Source organism: Euleptes europaea, chromosome 13 (assembly GCF_029931775.1).
Source record: "Euleptes europaea isolate rEulEur1 chromosome 13, rEulEur1.hap1, whole genome shotgun sequence".
In the NCBI taxonomy this organism is placed as follows: Eukaryota; Metazoa; Chordata; class Lepidosauria; order Squamata; family Sphaerodactylidae; genus Euleptes; species Euleptes europaea.
The window spans coordinates 56,155,808-56,177,682 of NC_079324.1; the positions used below are offsets into that span (position 1 = coordinate 56,155,808).

The 21,875-nt window shown below is 46.0% G+C and overlaps 1 protein-coding gene across 1 annotated transcript in view; it reads right to left on the minus strand.

Moving 5' to 3' along the window:
* Positions 1-10,079: 10,079 nt before the first annotated feature.
* SFSWAP (splicing factor SWAP) overlaps positions 10,080-21,875 on the minus strand; it is a 125,277-nt gene continuing 113,481 nt past the window's right edge. The window contains exons 17-19 of the mRNA XM_056859526.1: positions 17,215-17,382; positions 14,628-14,700; positions 10,080-10,164 (exon numbers count right to left, since the gene is read on the minus strand). Of these exons, the coding sequence (XP_056715504.1) occupies positions 10,099-10,164; positions 14,628-14,700; positions 17,215-17,382 (307 nt within the window). The 3' untranslated portion in view covers positions 10,080-10,098. The remainder of the gene's footprint in view (positions 10,165-14,627; positions 14,701-17,214; positions 17,383-21,875) is intronic.

Sequence of the window (21,875 nt, forward strand, 5' to 3'; positions counted from 1 at the left end):
TTTCCCGAATCAAAACGGGCTGAATTTTGCCGAATCTGAATTTTACTGAATTTTTTTTTCAACAGCCCTATATCGGAGCAGCCCCTGCTGGATTGGACCACAGGTCTTTCCAGGCCAGCAGCCTGTTCCCCACTCAGGCCGATGAGATAGCTTCAGAAAAATTACAGGCCGGACACAGATGCCAACACATCTTCCTATTACTGCTCCCTCCCTGGAGGTGGTGTTGAGAGGAACACTACTGCTAGGCAGGCTTGCCAACCTCCAGGTGGGACCTGGAGATCTCCTGGAATTACAACTGATCTCCAGACTACAGAGATCCATTCCCCTGGAGAAAACAGCTGCTTTGGAGGATGGACTCTATGTATTATACTCTGCTGAGGTCCCTGCCCTCCTCAGGCTCTACCCTGTCCCCCAAAATCTCTAGGAATTTTCCATATCAGAGCCAGCAACCTGGAGTTGCCAACTCCAGGTTGGGAAATTCCTAGGGTTGCCATCCTCCGGGTAATAGCTGAAGATCTCCTGCTATTACAACTGATCTCCAGCTGATAGGGATCAGTTCGCCTGGAGAAAATGGCCGCTTTGGCAATTGGACTCTAGGGCATTGAAGTCCCTCCCCTCCCCCAAACCCCACCCTCCTCAGGCTCTGCCCCAAAAACCTCCCGCCGGTTGCCAAGAGGGACCTGGCAACCCTAGAAATTCCTGGAGATTTGGGGGTGGAGCCTGGGAGGGTGGGGTTTAGGGAGAGCAGCAGAGTATAATGCCCAGTCTAGAGTCCACTGTCCAAAGAAACCATTTTCTCCAGGGGAGTGTAGTGGTTAAGAGCGGTGGTTTGGAGCAGTGGACTCTGATCTGGTTTGGATTCCCCACTCCTCCACATGAGCAATGGAGGCTAATCTGGTGAACTGGATTTGTTTCCCCACTCCTACACATGAAGCCAGCTGGGTGACCTTGGGCTAGTCACAGCTCTCTCAGCCCCACCTCCCTCATAGGGTGTCTGTTGTGGGGAGGGGAAGGGAAGGTGATTGTAAGCTGGTTTGATTCTTTCTTAAGTGGGAGAGAAAGTCGGCATATAAAAACCAACTCTTCTCCTCCTCCTCCATCATAGTCTGGATATCTATGGTAATACTGGAAGATCTCCAAGCCCCACCTGTGGGCTGGCAACCCTACACAGCCCAAAAGACACCAATGAAATACACCTTTCCTGCCATGAAATTAGCCTTCTGAATAATTCCATCTGTAATGGTTTGTGTGGCGAGACCCAGGAAATTGCCCTACTCTCCTGCACCGCTTAATTAGATCCATTGCTTACACTTTTGACCTTGCTGGGGGAAAAGAACGAGGAAGTTTCTTTGGAGAGCCCAGGCATTTATTTTCCACAAAGCCCCCTTCAACTAAGCGCCGCTGTTTATTTTCAAATGATTGCAGGTCGAAACAGGAGGGGGCCCAGTTGGAACGAATTTAATGAGTGCGTTTTGGGCAGAAACAGAGTTCACAAAGACCGGATCGAAACATTTTTGCTACCCACGGGAGGAGTGCCGGATAAACTCAAGCTGATCAAAAACTCCTAGTGTGAGTTCAAATGGACTTTTAAGGGGTTAATTCCGCAAGATCCTAGGGCCATAAAACTAACTCAATCCTCTTGGTATAGCTCTATGGACAAATGCTGCCTGTTACACAGTAAACTACTGGTCCATTTCACCCAGAACTGATTCTCTAATTGATGATGGGTCTCCCAGATCTTGGGCAGAGGTGTTTCCGATCATCACCACCTCTGGGTTTGCAAAGCTGGAGCTGCCAGGAATCGAACCTGGGACCTCCTGCATGCAATCCGGAGGTTGCATAATGCTTTGAACAAACTTTCACTGTCACTGTGCCATGGGCACCTTACAAATGAACAAATACTTCGCATCATTTAGTTTGGTCACAAATCGCTACATGTGGCCCTGAATTCCTGCCTCCCTCCGAGGTTTTTAAGATTCCACTAAGCGCTGTCCACATATTTTCAAGTGCCCATTTGCATTCATAAGGACAAGAAAGTTGTTTTCTGACCGCAGCGGCAAACAGGGCTGAGTGAGCCGGAACTGGGAGATCGGCGATTAGAAGTTCCTGCCATTTTTAAGAAGGCTAAGGGCAAGGGGCTTTACATCAGGATCATGACTTCCTCCTTTTAACTTTCTCACCTCTTGTCTTTTCCTGACCTCGACTGTCTTCCCAAGAACTATTTTGTACTGCAGATGCACACACACAAACAGGCTCCTGGGGAGAGAGGCAAGAAGCATAGTCCAAACATAGTCCGAGGTCAAAACACAGCAATTCAGAACTCCAAGAGTCAAACCTGAGAGGCAAATCCAAAGAGCAAAAGCCAGGCCACAGTCCAAGATCAGGGGTGAATCCAATAAGCAAAGTCCAGGTTCGGTCCAAGGTCAACCACACTGAAGTCTATGGTGCAGACCAACAGTAGGTACACAAGGGTAGTGGACAAGCTGCTTCCATGCTGGTTTACCCTTTCCTGGCTGCTTTTATCAGGAAAGGCCTGATAAAAAAGCCATACTATCTCAAGTTCATACTCCTGTTCATCTTCTAATGTGATTCATGCCATCACATGCCAGCAATGCCCTTCCACCCTCTACATTGGACAAACAGGCCAGTCCCTGCGACAAAGATTGAATGGACATAAGTCTGGCATCAGAAACCACAACTTTCAGAAACCAGTGGGGGAACATTTTAACCTTCCAGGACATTCAGTTGCTGATTTAAGAGTAGCAGTTATCTTACAAAGTAATTGCAAAGGGAGATTAGAAAGAGAGACTGCTGAATTACCACTAATAATGAGACTCAAGAGAGCCAACGTGGTGTAGTGGTTAAGAGTGGTGGGCTCTGATCTGGAGAGCCAGGTTTTATCCCCCACTCCTCCACATGAGTGGCGGACACTAATTTTGTGAATCGGGTTGGCTTCCCCACTCCTCCACATGAAGCCAGCTGGGTGACCTTGGGCTAGTCCCAGTTCTCTTAGAGTTCTCTCAGCCTCACCTACCTCACAAGGTATCTGTTGTGGGGAAGGGAAGTTGAATGTAAAACAGTTTGATTCTTCCTTAAGTGGTGGAGAAAGTCGGCATATAAAAACCAACTCTTCTTCTTTCTGGCTATTGTCTCTACTGGTGGCTTTTCAGGACCTCAGGCAGAGAAAGGTCTTCTCTAAAACCTGCCACCTTGGACGCTTGAATGAATGGTCCTATGGATTGAACCTGAGACCTTCTGTGTACAAAGCCTGGGAGCTAACTCTGAACTATGGCTCCCCACAATTTTATACATAATACCACTACCAGCTCCGTATGAGACTAAGAACATATTTGGAGGAGTGACTATCTCAGTGGTAGATCATGTGCTTTGCTCTCAGAAGATCCAGTTTCCATCCACAACATCTCCAGCTGAAGCATCTTAAGTAGGTTAGAAATTATCTTTGTCCGCAGGAGACCCTGGAGATCCAGATATAGTGCTAGATGGACCAATGGTATGATTTGGAAATAGCAGGTTTATGCGCATGCATGCACATGCAGGATGTATGGGAATTCACCATGTGTGGACAGGGCTTTTCTCTGTGTGCAACTATAACTGAGGTGGGGAAATGGAAGATAACAGAGTTAACCTTCCTACCATCTAATGCCCCCAGTGTGGCATACTGGTTAAGAGCAACAGACTGTAATTTGGAGAACCAGGTTGGATTCCCCATTCCTCCACATGAAGCCTGCTGGGTGACCTTTTGCTAGCCACAGTTCTTTCAGAAGTCTCTCAGCCCCACCTACCACACAAGGGTTCAGTTGTGGGGAGGGGAAGGGAAGGTGATGGTAATCCGTTTTGAGACTCTTTAAAGGTAGAGAAAAGCAGGGTGTAAAAGCCAACTCCTCCTCCTCCGGCTTTAGATTTTAAAAATGGGAGATCTAGGTCAAGTCTGAGGCTAGGGAGAAGCGCTGATTAAATCTCCAGTTGATTTCTCTTGTTTTAAACAAAGGAAAAAAAATGCCTATTACCTAAGCCTCTAACTGTGCGGGATGTTAAAGCTATGCACCCAATTCTGTGCTTGCGTGTTATGATCAAAGAACACACAAATGGTTGGCTTTACTGAGATGATTAGGCAAAGTGCTTCTTTGGAGCATCTGGGAAATGTGCGCAACACCACTGCGCTGGAAAATTTTGCCCCGTCCTGTCCCCATGCGCTCTGCAGCTATTGCTTGATGCTCTGAAAATGCAGAGCAGCTAACTGCCATCTGGAAATCAAATCAACTCTGCTTCCCATGCTGGGCTATTTACTGTTCGCAAAGGAAAGCCAAGCTGGGAAAGACTAAGACCATGGCATAAAGGACCAGGGAAATTAACTTTCCAATATTAGGCTTAGATTCAGAGATCAGTTTTTCATGTGATGACTGCTGTCATCAGAGGGTAGGCTGGTCATCCGACTGCCTGTCCTTTCCGTCTTTCAAGAGCAGGAACATGTCCTCTGACAGAACCCTAATTTTTATCAACTTCTTTCTGAGGAGCTCAGTATGAGGTACATGGCTCTCCCTTCCTTGCTGTATCTTCACAACAACCTTGTGAGGTAGGTTAGGCAGAGGCATAAGGGCTAAGAGGTCACCCAGTGTCATGGTGGACTGTGGATTTGAACTGGGGAGTCTCAGATCCTAATCTGGGGAGGGGCTATGCTTAAAACGGACGTTGGTTTCAGGTAGCCGGCTCAAGGTTGATTCAGCCTTCCATCCTTCCGAGGTCGATAAAATGAGTACCCAACTCGCTGGGGGTAAAGGGAAGATGACTGGGGAAGGCACTGGCAAACCACCCCGTAAACAAAGTCTTCCTTGGAAACATTGGGATGTGACGTCACCCCATGGGTGACCTGGTGCTTGCACAGGGGACCTTTACCTTATGCTTAAAAACCTCCAGGGAAGGAGAGCTCACCACCTCTCGAGGAAGCCTGTTCCACTGAGTAACCGGTCTGACTGTTAGAAAATTCCTCCTAATGTCTACACGGAAACTCTTTTGATTTAATTTCAACCTGTTGGTTCTGGTCCGACCTTCTGGGGCAACAGAAAACAACTCGGCACCCTCCTCTATGTGACAGCCCTTCAAGTACTTGAAGATGGTTATCCTATCCCCTCTCAGAGGTTACTCGTTCCACTTGAGCCTTAGGACAGAAAATCACTAGCCCGGGTTCCACTTCTGCATTTATAGAAAATACCGGTCGGCTGTATAAAGCTGTTGCAAATACATTGCTGCTTACCAGAGACTGCCCACCGGGTATCATTTATCATACAATTGGGTTCAGTAGCCAATGGCACAAAATATTTCTTGCTGTATTCTTACCAGGCATGTAAATTCTTTCCTCTGAAGGCTGAAGAAAAGTTACCTTCTGAAAGTGATGCTGGTCCTCTTTAAGCAGAGGACAATATGGCTGTTACCATTTCTTCTTAATTTTACATGTTGTCTTTGACTTTTATTAGCCTCATCTTCTTTGCTGTTGGTGCTTCTATTCTGCCATTTTACGTCCTTTTAATGGTATGTGCTGTTTATAAATCCATGCTATTTTTGTGCCATTTTGGTTCTATTTTTAGAGCATGGCAACTAGCTGAGATCTTTAAATAGTTGGAACTAAATGGCAAGAAAGATACAGGCTCTGTTCTCCAGTTCACGAGCTGATAGAAAAAGGGTTGGGAGGTGAAAAAAAAACCCTATAGGAGAGCGGTTTCAGAATCCCAGTCAGAGGCAAGTCTCCAACCAGCATTTACTCCCAAATGAATTCAACCAGTACGATCATTTTCGTTTCTATTTGAGTATGCATTCATTATTTTTGTTCTGGCTCATTTTTGTTAAGATCAGCAATCAGCAAGTCTGATTCTGTGACCTTAGGCAGATCATGAGAGGGAGGGCAACTTGACCATCTTCTGGGCATGAAGTAGGAGTCATTGGGGGGGGGGAGGTTGTTTGGAATTTCCTGCATTGTGCAGGGGGTTGGACTAGATGACCCTGGTCCCTTCCAACTCTATGATTCTATGTCAACGATTCTGTTGGGTCATTAATGCATATACACATGCCCATTTTAAAGACAGAAACCGTTTATAACACAACTGATGCAAAAATAAGTTTGGAGATTGTGTTAATTGGAATGGTAACAAAATTATGCGGCACAAGGAAAGAGAAACTGGTCTACAAAATAAGAGTTGTTTGTTTGCATCTCACAGGGGAGACAACACCGGAATAGGGATATTGTAATCGAGTGGTTTTAAGCCACATGTCTGGGCCCTTCGTTAGGTCATGGAGCCTACTGAATCAAAGCCTCCTTTAAAGTTACTATTTTTTTCCCCTGCTGCTCTTTGGAAGGCTTATATGGAAGTGAGAGCATGAAGGTCCCTAGGCTAAGAAAGCAACAGGATTGTGGAACTTCCTGCCCCAGGATGTGGTGATGGCTACCTACTTGGAAGGCTTTAAGAAAGGAGTGGACATGTTCATGGAGGATAGGGCTATCCATGGCTACTAGTAAAAATGGATACTAGTCATGATGCATACCTATTCTCTCTAGGATCAGAGGAGCATGCCTATTATATTAGGTGCCTTAGAACACAGGCAGGATTATGCTATTGCAGTCTTGTTTGTGGGCTTCCTAGAGGCACCTGTTTGGCCACTGTCTGAACAGACTGCTGGACTTGATGGGCCTTGGTCTGATCCAGCATGACTTTTCTTATGTTCTTACGTGGTGATGGCTACAAACTTGTAAGGCTTTAAGAGGGGGGTGGACATGTTCACGGAGCAGAGGGCTAGTCATGGCTCCTAGGCAAAATGAATACAAGTCATGATGCACACCTATTCTCTCCAGAATCAGAGGAGCATACCTATTGTATGAGGTGCTGTGGAACACAGGCAGGATAATGCTGCTGCAGTCATCCTGTTTGTGGGCTTCCTAGAGACACCTGTTTGGCCACTGTGTGAACAGACTGCTGGACTTGATGGGCCTTGGTCTGATCCAGCAGGGCTTTTTAAGTTTTTATAATTGGGTGGTGAGGTGTCTCAGATTCCTCTACAGACCTGACCTTGCTATGATACACGCCCTGGTGCTTGGGTTGCATTTCCAGTCCCCAGCTCTTTCAGTCTACTGCCTAGGGTCCCAATATCATAGTTCTGGCTCCCTTTGACCTTTTCACATGGCACTGTCACATGACTTCCTATCACTAGCTTCTAGCTCCTTGGATCACATGAACATACATGAAGCTGCCTTATACTGAATCAGACCCTTGGTCCATCAAAGTCAGTATTGTCTACTCAGACAGGCAGCAGCGTTCCAGGGTTTCAGGCAGAGGTCTTTCTTGCTTTGTCCCTTTAACCTACTTGCTTTGTCCCTTTAACTGGAGATGCCGGGGATTGAACCTGGGACCTTCTGCATGCCAAGCAGATGTTCTACCACTGAACCATGGCCCCTCCTCAAACTTAGGGTCTGGAAAGGTTGAAGAGCACTGCCTGAATCAAACTTTCAGTAATTCCAAATAATCTCTAAAGCCTTTTTTACCTGAGGAGTTTGTGGCTGGGGGTTCTTGGATAAATAACCAGTTCTTAAGAGTGCAGATGTGTTGGTGGAAATTTCTGTCAAGTCACAGCTGACTTATGATGACCTCATAGTGTTTTCAAGGCAAGAGACGCAGAGAGGAGGTATGCCATTTCCTGCCTCTGGACTTCCTTGGTTGTCTCCTATCCAAATACTAACCGGGGCCGACCCTGCTGAGCTTCTGAGAGCCGATGATTTCAGGCTAGCCTGGGCCATCCAGGTCCGGGCTGTGCAAATATAGAAGCAATAAGTTTAAGAGGACAACTGAGGATTAATGGTAAAGGGGCAGGTCCCTTGGTCTGGTAGGATAACAGGGAGTGTTCTTTCTGATGATGATCCGACTAACCGGGAAAATACCAATTGATCTATCAGATGAAAAAGGACAGTGGGATAAATACTTGACCTTTTAACGAAGAATTCCCAAGATTGTTCTTTTAATAGATTGTACTCTGTCTGAAGAAAAAGTCGGCTGACTTATTCTACGGTAAGCAACCGAAGGGTCACGTCGCGCTGTGTTATTCGCGGAGCCAGATTATTCAACTTTAAACCGCAGCAAGAGGCCATTGATCAACCTTTTATCTTTCAGGGTACAGCTTTTTCCAAAGAACTCTGCAGCTGCGTTTTGAACCACGTTTCAATTTGCTTCACTGAACTTCAGCCTGTATGATCGATGAATTTATAATTACAGGACACTGACAAGATTTAACATATAATTACTCTTTTGCCGCTAGTCATTTATAAAAGGGAAGATAGCATCTTTGCGAACTTTCCAGGCTTGTTTTTCCTCTGAAGCATTTAAAAGAAGTTAAATAAGGACAGTCCGGGATCTCGGGAGAACAGTAACAGTTCTGCATTTTGGCAAACGTGCCGCACGAGGGCTGCCCTTGGAAGCAGCTCAGAAGCCACGCCTAGTGCAGAATGCGGTGGCCCATCTCGCGAGGGGTTGGATGGCATTTTCATGTTCCCGTGATTGTCAGTTTGCCTCTGAATCCCCTATCATCATGATCTTGGTGGCAAGAATCCCCTCCTATCATGACCTTAGAAATACATTTATTACACCTATTCTCCAAAAAATCTGGGGAAGATTAGAGGAATGGCATACCAGAAGATCGGAGGAATGGTATATCAGAGAGCCAGCATGATGTAGTGGTTAAGAGTGGTGGACTCTAATCTGGAGAACCGGGTTTGATTCACCGCTGCTCCACAAGAGCGGCGGACTCTAATCTGGTGAACCGGGTTGGTTTCCCCACTCCTACACATGAAGCCAGAGCTGGGTGCCCTTAGACCAGTCACAGTTCTCTCCGAACTCTCTCAGCCCCATCGACCTCACAGGGTGTCTGTTGTGGGGAGGGGAAGGGAAGGGGATTGTAAGCCAGCTAGATTCTCCTTAAAAGGTAGAGAAAAACTAGCAGATAAAAACCAGCTCTTCTTCTTCTCCTTTCTTCTTGCAGACCTTGAGTCTAGAACCTTGGATAGAGCTGCCAGATTCTACTGAGGTGCAGTGTTGATTTAATGTCACATATTTGCTTTTTTATATCACTAAATAGAAGACTGCGAATGCACACACACATTCTTATAATCACCCTGTCATGTATATCTTATTCTACTGGTCCATGACCATAATAAATTATTGATTGATGGGGGTGGAATGAATTGGGCCCTTCTGTGGCAACCCCATCCTTTGGAATCACAAATCCCCCCTCCCTTGTGATGCAGCATGCGGCATGTTCCTCTTCTGTTGGACCTTTGGTTAATTTGGGGCATTTTTTTTAACTGAGGTGCATTGTGCGGCATTTGTTATTTATTGGTTTTATATGGTCTTTTCACTGAACCTTTGAAAACTGCCTTGAGCTTGGGAAAAGCCACACATTATTTTTTTTAAAAAATAAAGTGAATAAATAAGTATGCATGAAAGGGGGGAAAAAGTGCACTAAAAGCAAGCGAAGGGAAATGGCTTTGGCACACTGACGGAGGTTATATAATTGGTGTTTGAGTCCGTCCGTGGAGAAACGTGGGAAGAAAATATTTTAAATAGATATTATTAAGGGTTGCTCATATTGTGGGGACATTGAAAGCATTTTATCCCACCGTGTTTCAAAATAGCAACAGGTGTCTTAAGCTAAAAGCGTCAGATGAAGCCATTTTAAACGGTTAAAAAGCGGAGGGGAAAACAGCCTCCCAGAAGCATTTCGCTAATAAAAAGGGCTGCTCTGCATTTTTATTGCGTTACACTCACAGAAACATTGTATTTACAAATTTACAGACCCCCTTCCGTTGCAAAACGTTATTGAAGAACAGGTCCAAATGTAATTTACAACCCCCACCCCAGCTCCTTATCGGTGGGATGTTCCAAGTGGAAAACGTATCAAAGTTCCGAGGGGACCCTCTTTCTTCTGTACTCAGCGAAGGGTTTTTTTCAAGCTCACTGTACATCCGCTGTCTGAGAAAAGGGATGTCGGGAGCCATCCAAACGAGGCTTTCCAGCTGCAGACGTGTCTTCCAGAACGCTGGTCTCAGGAGGCACTGGTCGGGATGTTTTTGGATGCTGCAAGCATAGCCCTCACTTTGGCCATGAGATCCTGCAAGGGAGACAGGGAAACCCGTGAGCATTCGCCGGATTCACTCAAATGGACAGTCTGTACAGATAAAAAACAGGCCGTGCCCGAGAACGAGCGTGCCAAGTAAAACAGGAAGGTCATAGGTTGGATTTGTTCTGCCAACGGTGGTGCTTTCTCCTGGAATAAAGGTGCCTTTTCCTGATGGTGGCACTTCCACCTAGCAGGTGGGTCTCCAGTTGGCTCCCAGGCCATGAACGGCTAGACTCTGACATGCTACCCTCAGAAAGCCGGGGACTCATTTTACGGACATTGGAAGGATGGAAGGCGGAGTCAACCTTGAGCCGGCTACCTGAAACAGACTTCCCTCGAGATCGAACTCAGGTCGTGAGCAGAGCTTTTGACTGCAGTACTGCAGCTTAGCACTCTGTGCCACAGTGGGTGTTCTGGCACACGTCTAATTATCAGTGTATCAGATATTCAATTTTTCTGACCACCAAAACTTAAGTTGGAGATAACAGCATGTACCACGTTCCCCCCTTTCCCAGCTTGGTTTAACCATTGGATTTGCATGGAGAGAATTGTGATTTAACATCAGGTTTTGAAATGGAATAGCAACTCTCAGTCTGAAGGCAACTGTTGGTTAGTGCTAATGAGAGTTTGCCTATTTATTATTTAGAAGATGTATATGATGCCTGTTCAGAGACTGCTCAAGGTGGCTCACAAACACAATAAAATCATAAACCGCCGCCTAAGTATTATCAATAATAAAACCAGCCATAAAAACACAAGTCAGGGGCATAAAACCACATTCATCAGCCTAAAACGATATTCATAAAAAGGCTCCTCAGGTGAGAAGAAGACTGTAAACACAGCTTATAAAGATGGAACCCCCTCAGATAAAAAATTCAGATGTGATGGCAAACTACAGCAAGAAGAAACTAGAAAAGGGAGGGGGAAGTCTGCAAGTGGTGGGGAAGAAGGAGGAAGAAGTAGAAGAAGCAGAAGAGGAAGAAAAGTTGGTTTTTATATGCCAACTTTCTCTACCACTTAAGGGAGACTCAAACCGGCTTACAATCACCTTCCCTTCCCCTCCCCACAACAGACACCCTGTGAGGTAGGTGGGGCTGAGAGAGCTCTAAGAGAACTGTGACTAGCCCAAGGTCACCCAGCTGGCTTCCTGTGGAGGAGTGGGGAAACAAATCCAGTTCACCAGATTAGCCTCTGCCGCTCATCTGGAGGAGTGGGGAATCAAACCCGGTTCTCCAGATCAGAGTCCACCGCTCCCAACCACCGCTCTTCACCACTACACCCTGCTGGCCCATTCCCGACTTCCCCAAACCATGATTCGGGGATTGGGGAAGTGGATGTTTGAATTCGGCCACATTCCCTTAATAACTGTGGGGGTGGAAAGTGCCATCAACTCACAGCGGACTTATGGCAACCCCGTAGGGTTTTCAAGGCAGAAGACTTTTGAAGGTGGTTGGCCATTGCCTGCCTCCGTGTGGGCCGAGAGAGTTCTGAAAGAACTGCGACTGGCCCAAGGTCAACCGGCAGGCTTCATGTGGAGCAGTGGGGGGGATTGAACTTGGTTCTCCAGTTTAGAGGCCGCCGCACATAAACACTATGCCATGCTGGCTCTCTCTTTAATTATTAAAAATGCCCAATATAGGAAGAGGGCATAAAGTAAGCCTTGCAAACTGAGACCTTCTCTGCTCTCTAGGTTCTCAGGCAGAGGTCTTTAATGTCACCTACTGCCTGATCCTCTTAACTGGGGACACTGGGGATTGAACCTGGGACCTTCTGCATGCAAAGCAGAATAGCTACCACTGAGCCACAGCCCCTCCGCCACCCAGGGAGTTCTATCTAGTCACTGGCAAAACATACAGACTAGACATAGGGTTGCCAGCTCCAGATTGGGAAATACCGGGAGATTTTCGGTGCAGAGCCTGAGGAGGGCAGGGTTTGGAGAAGGGAGGGACTTCAATGCCATAGAGTCCAATTGCCAAAGCAGCCATTTTCTCCAGGTGAACTGATCTCTTTTGGCTGGAGATCAGTTGTAATAGCAGCAGGGTTGCCAGGTCCCTCTTCGCTACCGGCGTGAGGTTTTTGGGGCAGAGCCTGAGGAGGGTGGGGTTTGGGGAGGGGAGGGTCTTCAATGTCATAGAGTCCAATGGCCGAAGCGGCCATTTTCTCCAGGGGAACTGACCTCTATCAGCTGGAGAGCAGTTGCAATAGCGGGAGATCTCCAGCCATCACCTGGAGGTTGGCAACGCTAACTAGAAGACTACCCAGTTAAATAATTGCATTTTTATAAAAGGGCAAGCTTCCAAAGTGTGGGTTGGGCTCCTGCCAGCTTTTCTGCTTAATCTTCCCTGATTTTCCTCCTCGCTGCAGCCCCCATGCCACATGGTTTTGATCCACTTGGGCCTCACTTTCGATATTCAAAGGGATCGCCCTTCCCTCTTTCCAGCAGGGGAGAAGCTGCCGGACCCGACCCCCAAAATCCCTCCAAAGGAACGCTGGAGAAATTCAAATCTCCAACTTAATTCAAATCTCCATCCAGCTGAGTCAAAATTAAAATGAGCAGGAAGCAGGACGAGGAGCTCGCACATCTGAGAAAAGATTGAAAACTGAACCATGCTAGCGCAGAATTATAGACTTCTTTTTAACTGCACGGCATGAAAGACGCTGAAAACAGTCAGGCTTATAGCTGCACTCTGCTTGGCGTGCCAAAGGCTAGACACAAAACCGTGGAAGCCGCTGCACCGATACTGTGACCTGCAACTGTTAATAGACATTTCCATTCTAGCCACTGATGTTAACTAAGTAAACAACCCTGATTTTATTCCCCTTTCCCCAACTGTGCAGTATTTCTTCTGCTATTAGAGCTAAGAGTATATCATAATTATCTTTAAAGCACTCATTGTCTTCTATTAGAGAGATCCTTGGACAAAGGCCCACATGCTGTAGAATAGGAGCATGGAGGGGCACAGCAACAAAATGGCTGCCACAGGAGGCGGAGCCAGCCACAAGATGGCTGCCACCGCTTAACTTCAGTCACACAGTGCAGCTCCTTGTGCTGTGGTGGCAGCTGCTGCCAAAGCAACATTTCCAAAAATCTGCAGGCTCAATCGAATCTCCAACACAGAGATGCCCGGTCAGAGTAAAGGTGACAAAACCATCCATCCCCTGTCGAGGCAAACCAGGATTTGAGCGATCATCTGCCAGCCGCATTCTGCTTTCACAAATTAACCAAAGTCAAAATGAGACAGAGGTTCACACTATGTGTAAACCATGTCTCTCTGTGTGTCAAGTGCCGTCAAGTTGCTTCCGACCTAAGGCAACCCTACGAATCAATGTCCTCCAGAAGGTCCTATCGGTAACAGCCTTGCTCAGGTCTTGCAGACTGAGGGCCGTGGCTTCCTTGATCAATCCATCTCATGTTGAGTCTTCCTCTTTCCCTGATGCCTTCAGCTTTTCCTAGCATTTTTGTCTTTTCCAGTGACTCTTGTTGCCTTCTCATAATGTGACCAAAGTACGATAAGCTCATTTTAGCTTTAAGGGAGAGTTCAGGCTCCACAGTATTGATTTAATTTATGGTCCTTAGACCAAACATAAAATGTTTGCAGGTACACTGCCTTACCCAAACCGGCAGTATAAAACAATACATTTTGGTTAAAACACTATACAAAATATTACTCTCTTTAAAAACTGGTCAGTAATATAAAATAAAACTACCAATCCACTCTACAACTTTTCATTTCTATTTAGATTTCCTATGATTAAATACTATTTTACAAAACTTGGCCACTAACTTTGCTACCTGAGAAAATTCATCCTTAACAAGGATATTAACTCTAACGAATTCAGGATAACCAGTGCTCTTTCTTAAAAGGGGGTCAAGAATCTTCTCCCTTTCCTCCTTATAGTAACAGCACCTAAGAAGGACATGTTCCAGTGTTCCTAGTTCAGGCTCCAAGAACCAAGTCTAACTGTGGTTAATAAAACAAGTTCAAATCCACGGTTTCAGACTGTATTCTGATGTACCTTAACCTAGCTAGTAGAGCGGCGCACATGTAGATGATCACCCTAACCATGGCTTTGTGCTGTGTTTGAAATGAGCCTGCATTTCATGGTAAAGGGGAATGGAAGTCAGTGGAGGGACCTGAATGAGGACACCATGTAGTCTGAGTGAGAAGCAAACAGCTCGCTGACTTCCCCGTGGCTCTGAAAAGAATTCAGATGGTAAAGAAGTCTGACCGACCTACAGGAACAAACCACAGCAATGAGGCGGGCAAACGAGGAAACCCTTATCTTGTAAACCAGACAGATTTAACTTTGCAAGGGCAACGATTGCAGACTATTTGCTGTGCCCTTTTAAAGCCATGCTGCTATCGGAGCTGCAATTAAAACAAGGATGTAATGTGATTATAAAACTGTTCGTTCTTTACTGACACGGCGCGCGGCAACATTTTAAACGGTACCTGAGTTATTTTACTCTGCACTGATGACACAATGGCTGAAGAGATCTGGCCGTCTTTCTCCAAAGAAACTCCCCTAAAAAAAATTCAGAAAAGGGACACGCGTCAAAACTCCGTTACTGGCACACGAATGCGTACATCTGGGTATTCGACCCGCACGAGAGACAGAACTAGCTGAGAGTGGCAGCTAGAGAGCAAGCCCCGTGTTATCCGAGCAGCTCCACTTCCAAATCTCACCCCCGCTTTCCGGCTCAACACTGCTGCTTTCCACAACTACGCCGCTAAGGTTCACTCCGTTGCAGGGCTAATAAAACTGGTCTAGCTTTGTTGTAAGGATTAATGTGTTGCAGCTGGAACACTCCGGAAAAAGCGCTTTTAAAAAAACACAAAATATTAAAAGTAAAAGGAACTGATTTCAAAACATCTAGACTAGAAGAGCACCGTTCAGAGCTGGCCAATTTTCTATCGCCAGTGCCTTCTCGCCAGCGGTTGTTTTCATTATTCTTCCACTGTTACCTTTGCCTGCCTTTCTCCTAGGAGACTGGGGCAGCACACACAATTCTCTTACCTTCTTTTAACCTTCCACAGGTGGTTAGGCAGAAAACTAATGACTACTTTAGGTCTCCCCCATGCAAAATCCAACCCTATCCACATTATACCACACTGGTGTGGCCAAGTTTACAGCTGGCTGCATCAAAAGCTGCTATTGGAGTGGTGGACTCTGATCTGGAGAAGTGGGTTCGATTCCCCACTCCTCCACATGAGCGGCGAACTCTAATCTGGTGAACCTTGTTTGATTTCCCGCTCCTCCACATAAGTGGCAGGCCCTTATCTGGTGAACCGGGTTGGTTTCCCCACTCCTTTACATGAAGCCAGCTGGGTGACCTTGGGCTAGTTACACTCTCTCAGCCCCCCCCACCTCACAGGGTGTCTGTTATGGTGAGGGGAAAGGATTGTAAGCCAGTATGATTCTTCCTCAAGTGGTAGAGAAGGTTGGCATATAAAAACCAACTCTTCTTCTACTTCCTCACTGGAAGGTATTTTTTCAGAAGCAGCACCCAGTGCTGTCTCATGCAAAGCGGCTACTGCTAAAGACCACCACGGCCGTAGTTAACAGCACAAAAGGAAAGTATTTGATGCTTGAAATTAATTCGGGTGAAAGCTACGCTTGTTTGGAAAGACCTGGTGCAGGGGCAGCCAGAAAAAGAAAGGCCGGATAAACTTGACCATTTGCTATACTGTATGTATCAGCATCTCAGTAAGCCAATAGAACTGCGGCTTGGTGAATAGTTCCCTAACTTTGGCCCAGTTATATAAATTCACAGCTCTCCTTTCTCATCTGCTGAATACAGAAAAGAGTCTCACATTGTCCTCCCCATGCCCCAGATTTCTAATCAGACTGGGAACCCTGGTAAAGTTTTCCTTGGTGTAATGATGTAGATGACCAGGGTAGGAAGTGAGGAAAACTCTGCCAGCTTGCCAACAGCAGCTGAATAAGATCTGGGCTGTGCTTGTTTTTCGTCTGCTTGCAGGTACTTAAGCTGGGGTGTGGCCAGAGGTGCAAACTACATGACAAGAAAGGGCTTTTGGTCCTTTAAAGAAGAAGAGTTGGTTTTATATGCTGACTTTCTCTACCACTTAAGGAAGAATCAAAGTGGCTTACAATCGCCTTCCCTTCCCCTCCCTATAACAGACACCTGGTGAGGTAAGTGAGGCTGAGAGAGCTCTACGAGAGCTGTGACTTGCAAAGGTCACCCAGCTGGCTTTATGTGGAGGAGTGGGGGACCCAACCCAGTTCCCCAGATTAGCCTCGGCCACTCATGTGGAGGAGCAGGGAATCAAACGCAGTTCTCCAGATTAGAATCCACAGCTTCAAACCACTGCTCTTAACCAAGCCACCCTGGCCCATAACACGTAACCTGGTGCATCAGGACCAGCCCTCGATGTGTTCATTTTCTTGATGGTTGTTACATTGTTGAAATTCTTTATTTACTTATTCATTTTATATCTAACCCGCCCTCCCTGGCAAAGCCAGGCTCAGGGCGGGTAACAACAATAAAACACAGATTATACACACATAACAATAAAAATGCTAAAACAATAAAAATGCTGATACACACACACACATATATCTACACACACTAATAAAAACATCTAAAACAAAAATGCCAACTCATAAATTATTAAAAGTAGATGGCACACCAATAATATAGAACTCGCTGAATCATAATAAGTAACATAGCCAAGCAGGCGATTTCCCAGTTGTAAAAAGGGGGCGAGAGTAGGGCCATGTGGTTATTTTTTATAAGCTGCTTGGGGTCTCTTTGGGTCGAAAAGCAGCAGAAACACACCCAAACAAACAACCTGGCTAAGTAGGTATAGCGACATAATAGGCGCGCGGCCTTTTCCGTTCATTCTGGCTGCGTAGAGAGTAAGTAATGTAAGCACTTGTTTTGCTGGCAGGTCCACGGGCCATCCTTGCATATAACCCCCATTTGGAATCATTGGCAGCACAGCCCTGTCCTCCAACTGAGCCACTGGCTTGCAGCTAGACAAAAGCCAACACGCAGACTTAATCAGAGCCCATTACCTGGACCGTTCTTGGCTGGATCCTCTACTCTCCACAGGAGAGACGCTGGCTGAATGGGTGGCATTCTTAAGTGCAGACTGCTTGCCTGGCGAGATGGAGGGAGAATGAGATCTTGCTTTGGACTTGGTGTGGGAGTGAGATCTCCTTTTCTTCTTTTCATGAGGGCTTCTGAGAACAACAACAACAACAAAGCGATTAACTTCGTCTCGAAGCTATGCAGCTAGCTGCAGGGGGGAAAAAACCCTGTTAAAAAGAAGCCCTTCCAGCCCCTTTGAAAGCAATACCTCTGCTGTATCAATAGCAAAAAAAGTCAGAATCTTGTCCCAAAACTTCAAATTTACCCTCTGCCACAGAAGACAGATTGCAGGAGTTCACTTTGAAAAGTTGCTGATCCTGGTTTATCCTTGTCTTACCTCTAATGATGAACACATGAAGCTGTCTTATACTGAATCAGACCCTTGGTCCATATAAGTCACTATTGTCTACTCAGACTGGCAGCGACTCTCCAGGGTCTCAGGCAGAGGTCTTTCACATTACCTACTTGCCTAGTCCCTCTAACTGGAGATGCCGGGGATTGAACCTGAGACATTCTGCCTGCCAAGCAGATGTTCTATTACTGAGCCACAGCCCCTCCCCAATAAACACATGAACACATTATACTGTGTTCTATAATACTGTGTTCTATACTATAATACACATTATACTGAGCCTTATACTGAATCAGAACCTTGGTCCATCAAAGTCAGTATTGTCTGCTCAGAGTGGCAGCAGCTCTCCAGGGTCTCAGGCAGAGGTCTTTCAAATCACCTACTTGCCTAGTCCCTTTAACCGGAGATGCTGGGGATTGAGCCTGGGACCTTCTGCATGCCAAGCAGATGCTCTACCACTGAGGCACAGCCCCTCTCTAATGCAATGGGCCATACTAGGGGTTTGAAAATGTTTGGTGTTTCAAAGAAGGTGGAAGAGATCAATCGACAGTTAATGAAGCTTAGGCAGGTGACTGCTGCAAACGTGCTTAACGTTTGTATGTAAACTGGCTCCTTAAAGCCAAACAGTAACTCAATGCACCAAATTTTATGAAACTTTGACAGTAATGTGCAGGAACAAATACCGAAGCCAAATGTCGCTTTACACAAGAGTTGCTTGGACTTCTCAACCTTTGCATCTTGGTGGTGTAGTGGTTAAGAACGGTGGTTTGGAGCGGTGGACGCTGATCTGGGGAACCGGGTTTGATTCTCCACTCCTTCACATGAGCGGCGGAGGCTAATTTGGAGAACCAGGTTTGATTCTCCACTCCTCCACATGAAGCCAGATTGGTGACCTTGGCTAGTCACAGCTCTCTTGGAGCTCTCTCAGCCCCACCTACCTCACAGGGTGTCTGTTGTGGGGACGGGAAGGGAAGGTGATTGTAAGCCGGTTTGAGTCTCCCTTAAGTGGTAGAGAAAATCAGCATCTAAAAACCAACTCTTCTTCAAAACTGGTGAGGGAGAAAAAGTCCTTGCTATGTACGTGCTTGTCAGCCAAAGCATAATCCCTACCACCACCAGCCTAAATAAAATCTGTCCAGCAACCGCTTTGAAGTCTTGAGATCCAATTATGGATCTCCTGTGTAATGTGCGGTTTGGCCCAAAGACACCAATACCAATTTGTCTTGGCTGCAGCAGTGACCATGAGATTATTCTGAATAGCTAACATGCCGGCAGACACAATTGTCAATTGCTATTGTAAGAGGAAGACATTGTATGGGAACATCAAATCCTTTTTTTACTGCAGATATAACAAGGGAACAACACAAATATTTTGCAGTCTATCACAGTTGCAGCCTGGAGCTTCCCCATGAATGCTACTTTCCATGGAATGCCACATTCGTGGGGGACCACTGACTCCTGTTCTGTTGTCCCAGAAGAAAAGTTGGTTCTAAAAGTTGAGTCTCAAAGATGGCTTACAATCGCCTTCCCGTCCCCATCCCGTAACAGACACCTTGTGAGGTAGGTGAGGCTGAGAGAGGTTCAGAGAGAACTGTGACTAGCCCAAGGTCACCCAGCAGGCTTCATGTGGAGGAGTGGGGAATTGAACCAGGTCCTCCAGTTTAGAGACCACCACTCTTAACCACTATACCACACTGGCTCACCTTGGGCCTTTTTTTTTCTTTTTTTAGCAGAGAGGAAGTTTATAAATCTCTGCAGCTTTGCAGCCACTGATACAAGTGAAAGCCAGCGTGGTATAGTGGAAGACCAAGGCACTGAAAACTGTTGACATGTTAATTTCAGCAAAGCCAAAGAAGTCTGCCTGATCTACTGTAGACATGGCTATCCATTCAACTGTTTCAATAGGACATCACTCTCTTCCACAGAGGTCACTGGAGGAACCTCAGTTTCACTGTCACTCTCCATGGAGAGGAGCTGTGGCTCAGTTTGCAGAGCATTTACTTGGCATGCAGAAGGTCCCAGGTTCAATCCCTGGCATCTCCAGTTAAAGGGACTAGGCAAGCAGGTGCTTTGAAAGACCTCTGCCTGAGACCTTGGAGAGCTGCTGCCGGTCTGAGTAGACAATACTGACTTTGATGGACCAAGGGTCTGATTCAGTATAACGCAGCTTCATGTGTTCACAAACAAATAGTTTAGGGGAGGGGCTGTGGCTCAGTGGTAAGAGCATCTGCTTGGCATGCAGAAGGTCCCAAGTTCAATCCCTGGCATCTCCAGTTAAAGGGACTAGGCAAGTAGGTGATGTGAAAGACCTCTGCCTGAGACCCTGGAAAGCCACTGCTGGTCTGAGTAGACAATACTGACTTTGATGGACCGAGGGTCTGATTCAGTATAAGGCAGCTTCATGTGTTCATGTGATACAAGCCAAAAATCTTTGTCTCTCAGCCAGTTGAGACTGCATCAGCATATATTTAAGTGTAGGGTTTTTTGTTCCAGTGTGCCTTGCCTTCCTTCTAGCGACACTGAACTCCATTTGCCACGTAGTTGCCCATTCACCCAATTTAGAGATTAGCTTTCCCGTCGGCATTGATTTCCCCCTTCCTGAATAATTTCGTGTAATCCATAAACACAGCCGCTGTTTTGCTCACCTGCAATCCCAAATCATTTATGAACAAATTAAGTAGTTCTGGTCTCAATACTGATCCTTCAGGTGCCCTGCTGCTCATCCTGAGGTGGCCTGTCCACTTATTCCTGCTTTCTGTCATTTAACCAGTTTTTAAACTATATCTTGTATCTTAAAATAACAACATCATAGAAAAGAGGATACTATGGCTTCAGGCACTTGAAAATGGTACTTTTTCATTGAGCCACATGATAAAAATAACCTCTGAAATGACATACTCAGGCCGTTAAAAAAAATTCAATAGCCTTTTATTAAATCGATTTGGCCATTTCCCTCTATATTTCTCACTCTGTGGGGCTTGCACAGCTACCGATATTCTGTGCCTCCCTTTTAAATGTCTCGGGCATCATCACACAGTTCTCCATTCCCAAAATAGACTTCTTTTGATAACATCGTCCCGTGTTGAATGTGGAATCTAAATGATGCGGGTGACCTCAGTTGACATTCACTATCACATAGTATGATGAAGCTTGCTGAGGTGGAGCATTTACATTTTAAATGAGGGGGCAAAGATAAGTCTGATTATTATTTGTCAAGTCAGTTGTGAAACTGCTTTGCATCCAGCTCCTGATATCCTGTCTTTCCATGGTTTAGTTTAGTTTCAGGTGGGTAAGCTGTGTCGGTCTGCATTAGAAGGGCAAGAAGTAGCACACTTCTGGATTTTTGGCTTGTATCACATGAACATATGAAGCTGCCTTATACTGAATCAGACCCTCGGTCCATCAAAGTCAGTATTGTCTACTCAGACCAGCAGTGGCTTTCCAGGGTCTCAGGCAGAGGTCTTTCACATCACCTACTTGCCTAGTCCCTTTAACTGGAGATGCCAGGGATTGAACTTGGGACCTTCTGCATGCCAAACAGATGCTCTACCACTGAGCCACAGTCCCTCCCCTAAACTATTTGTTTGTGAACACATGAAGCTGCCTTATACTGAATCAGACCCTTGGTCCATCAAAGCCAGTATTGTCTACTCAGACCAGCAGCAGCTCTCCAGGGTCTCAGGCAGAGGTCTTTCCCATCACCTACTTGCCTATTCCCTTTAACTGGAGATGCCAGGGATTGAACCTGGGACCTTCTGCATGCCAAGAAGATGCTCTACCACTGAGCCACGGCCCCTGAGCCATGGACATGTCAAAGAAAATGAAAACATGTGGTAGTGATGAAAAAGGCAAACCGTATGCAAGGGTATTATTAGGAAAAGGATTGAACATAAAATGGCCGATACATCAATGTATCTATGATGCTGCCTCATATGAAACACGGTATATGGGTCTGGTTGGGGTTATCTCAAAAAAGACTTTGCAGAGCTGGAAGAAAATGCAGAAGAGAGCAACTAAGATACTTAATGGGCTATGGCACCTTTCCTATGAGGAAAGACTAAGGAGTCCATTGCTTTTCAGTTTAGAAAAATATATCACTAAGAAGGTAATGGCAGAGGCAGAGATGTAAAATTTCCAGAAATACTGAAGCTGCAGAGGAAAATCCTGTGGTTTCCTGTTTCTTTTTTGGGGGGAGAGCAGAAATTTTAGGCATGCACATCTCTAGATAAAGGT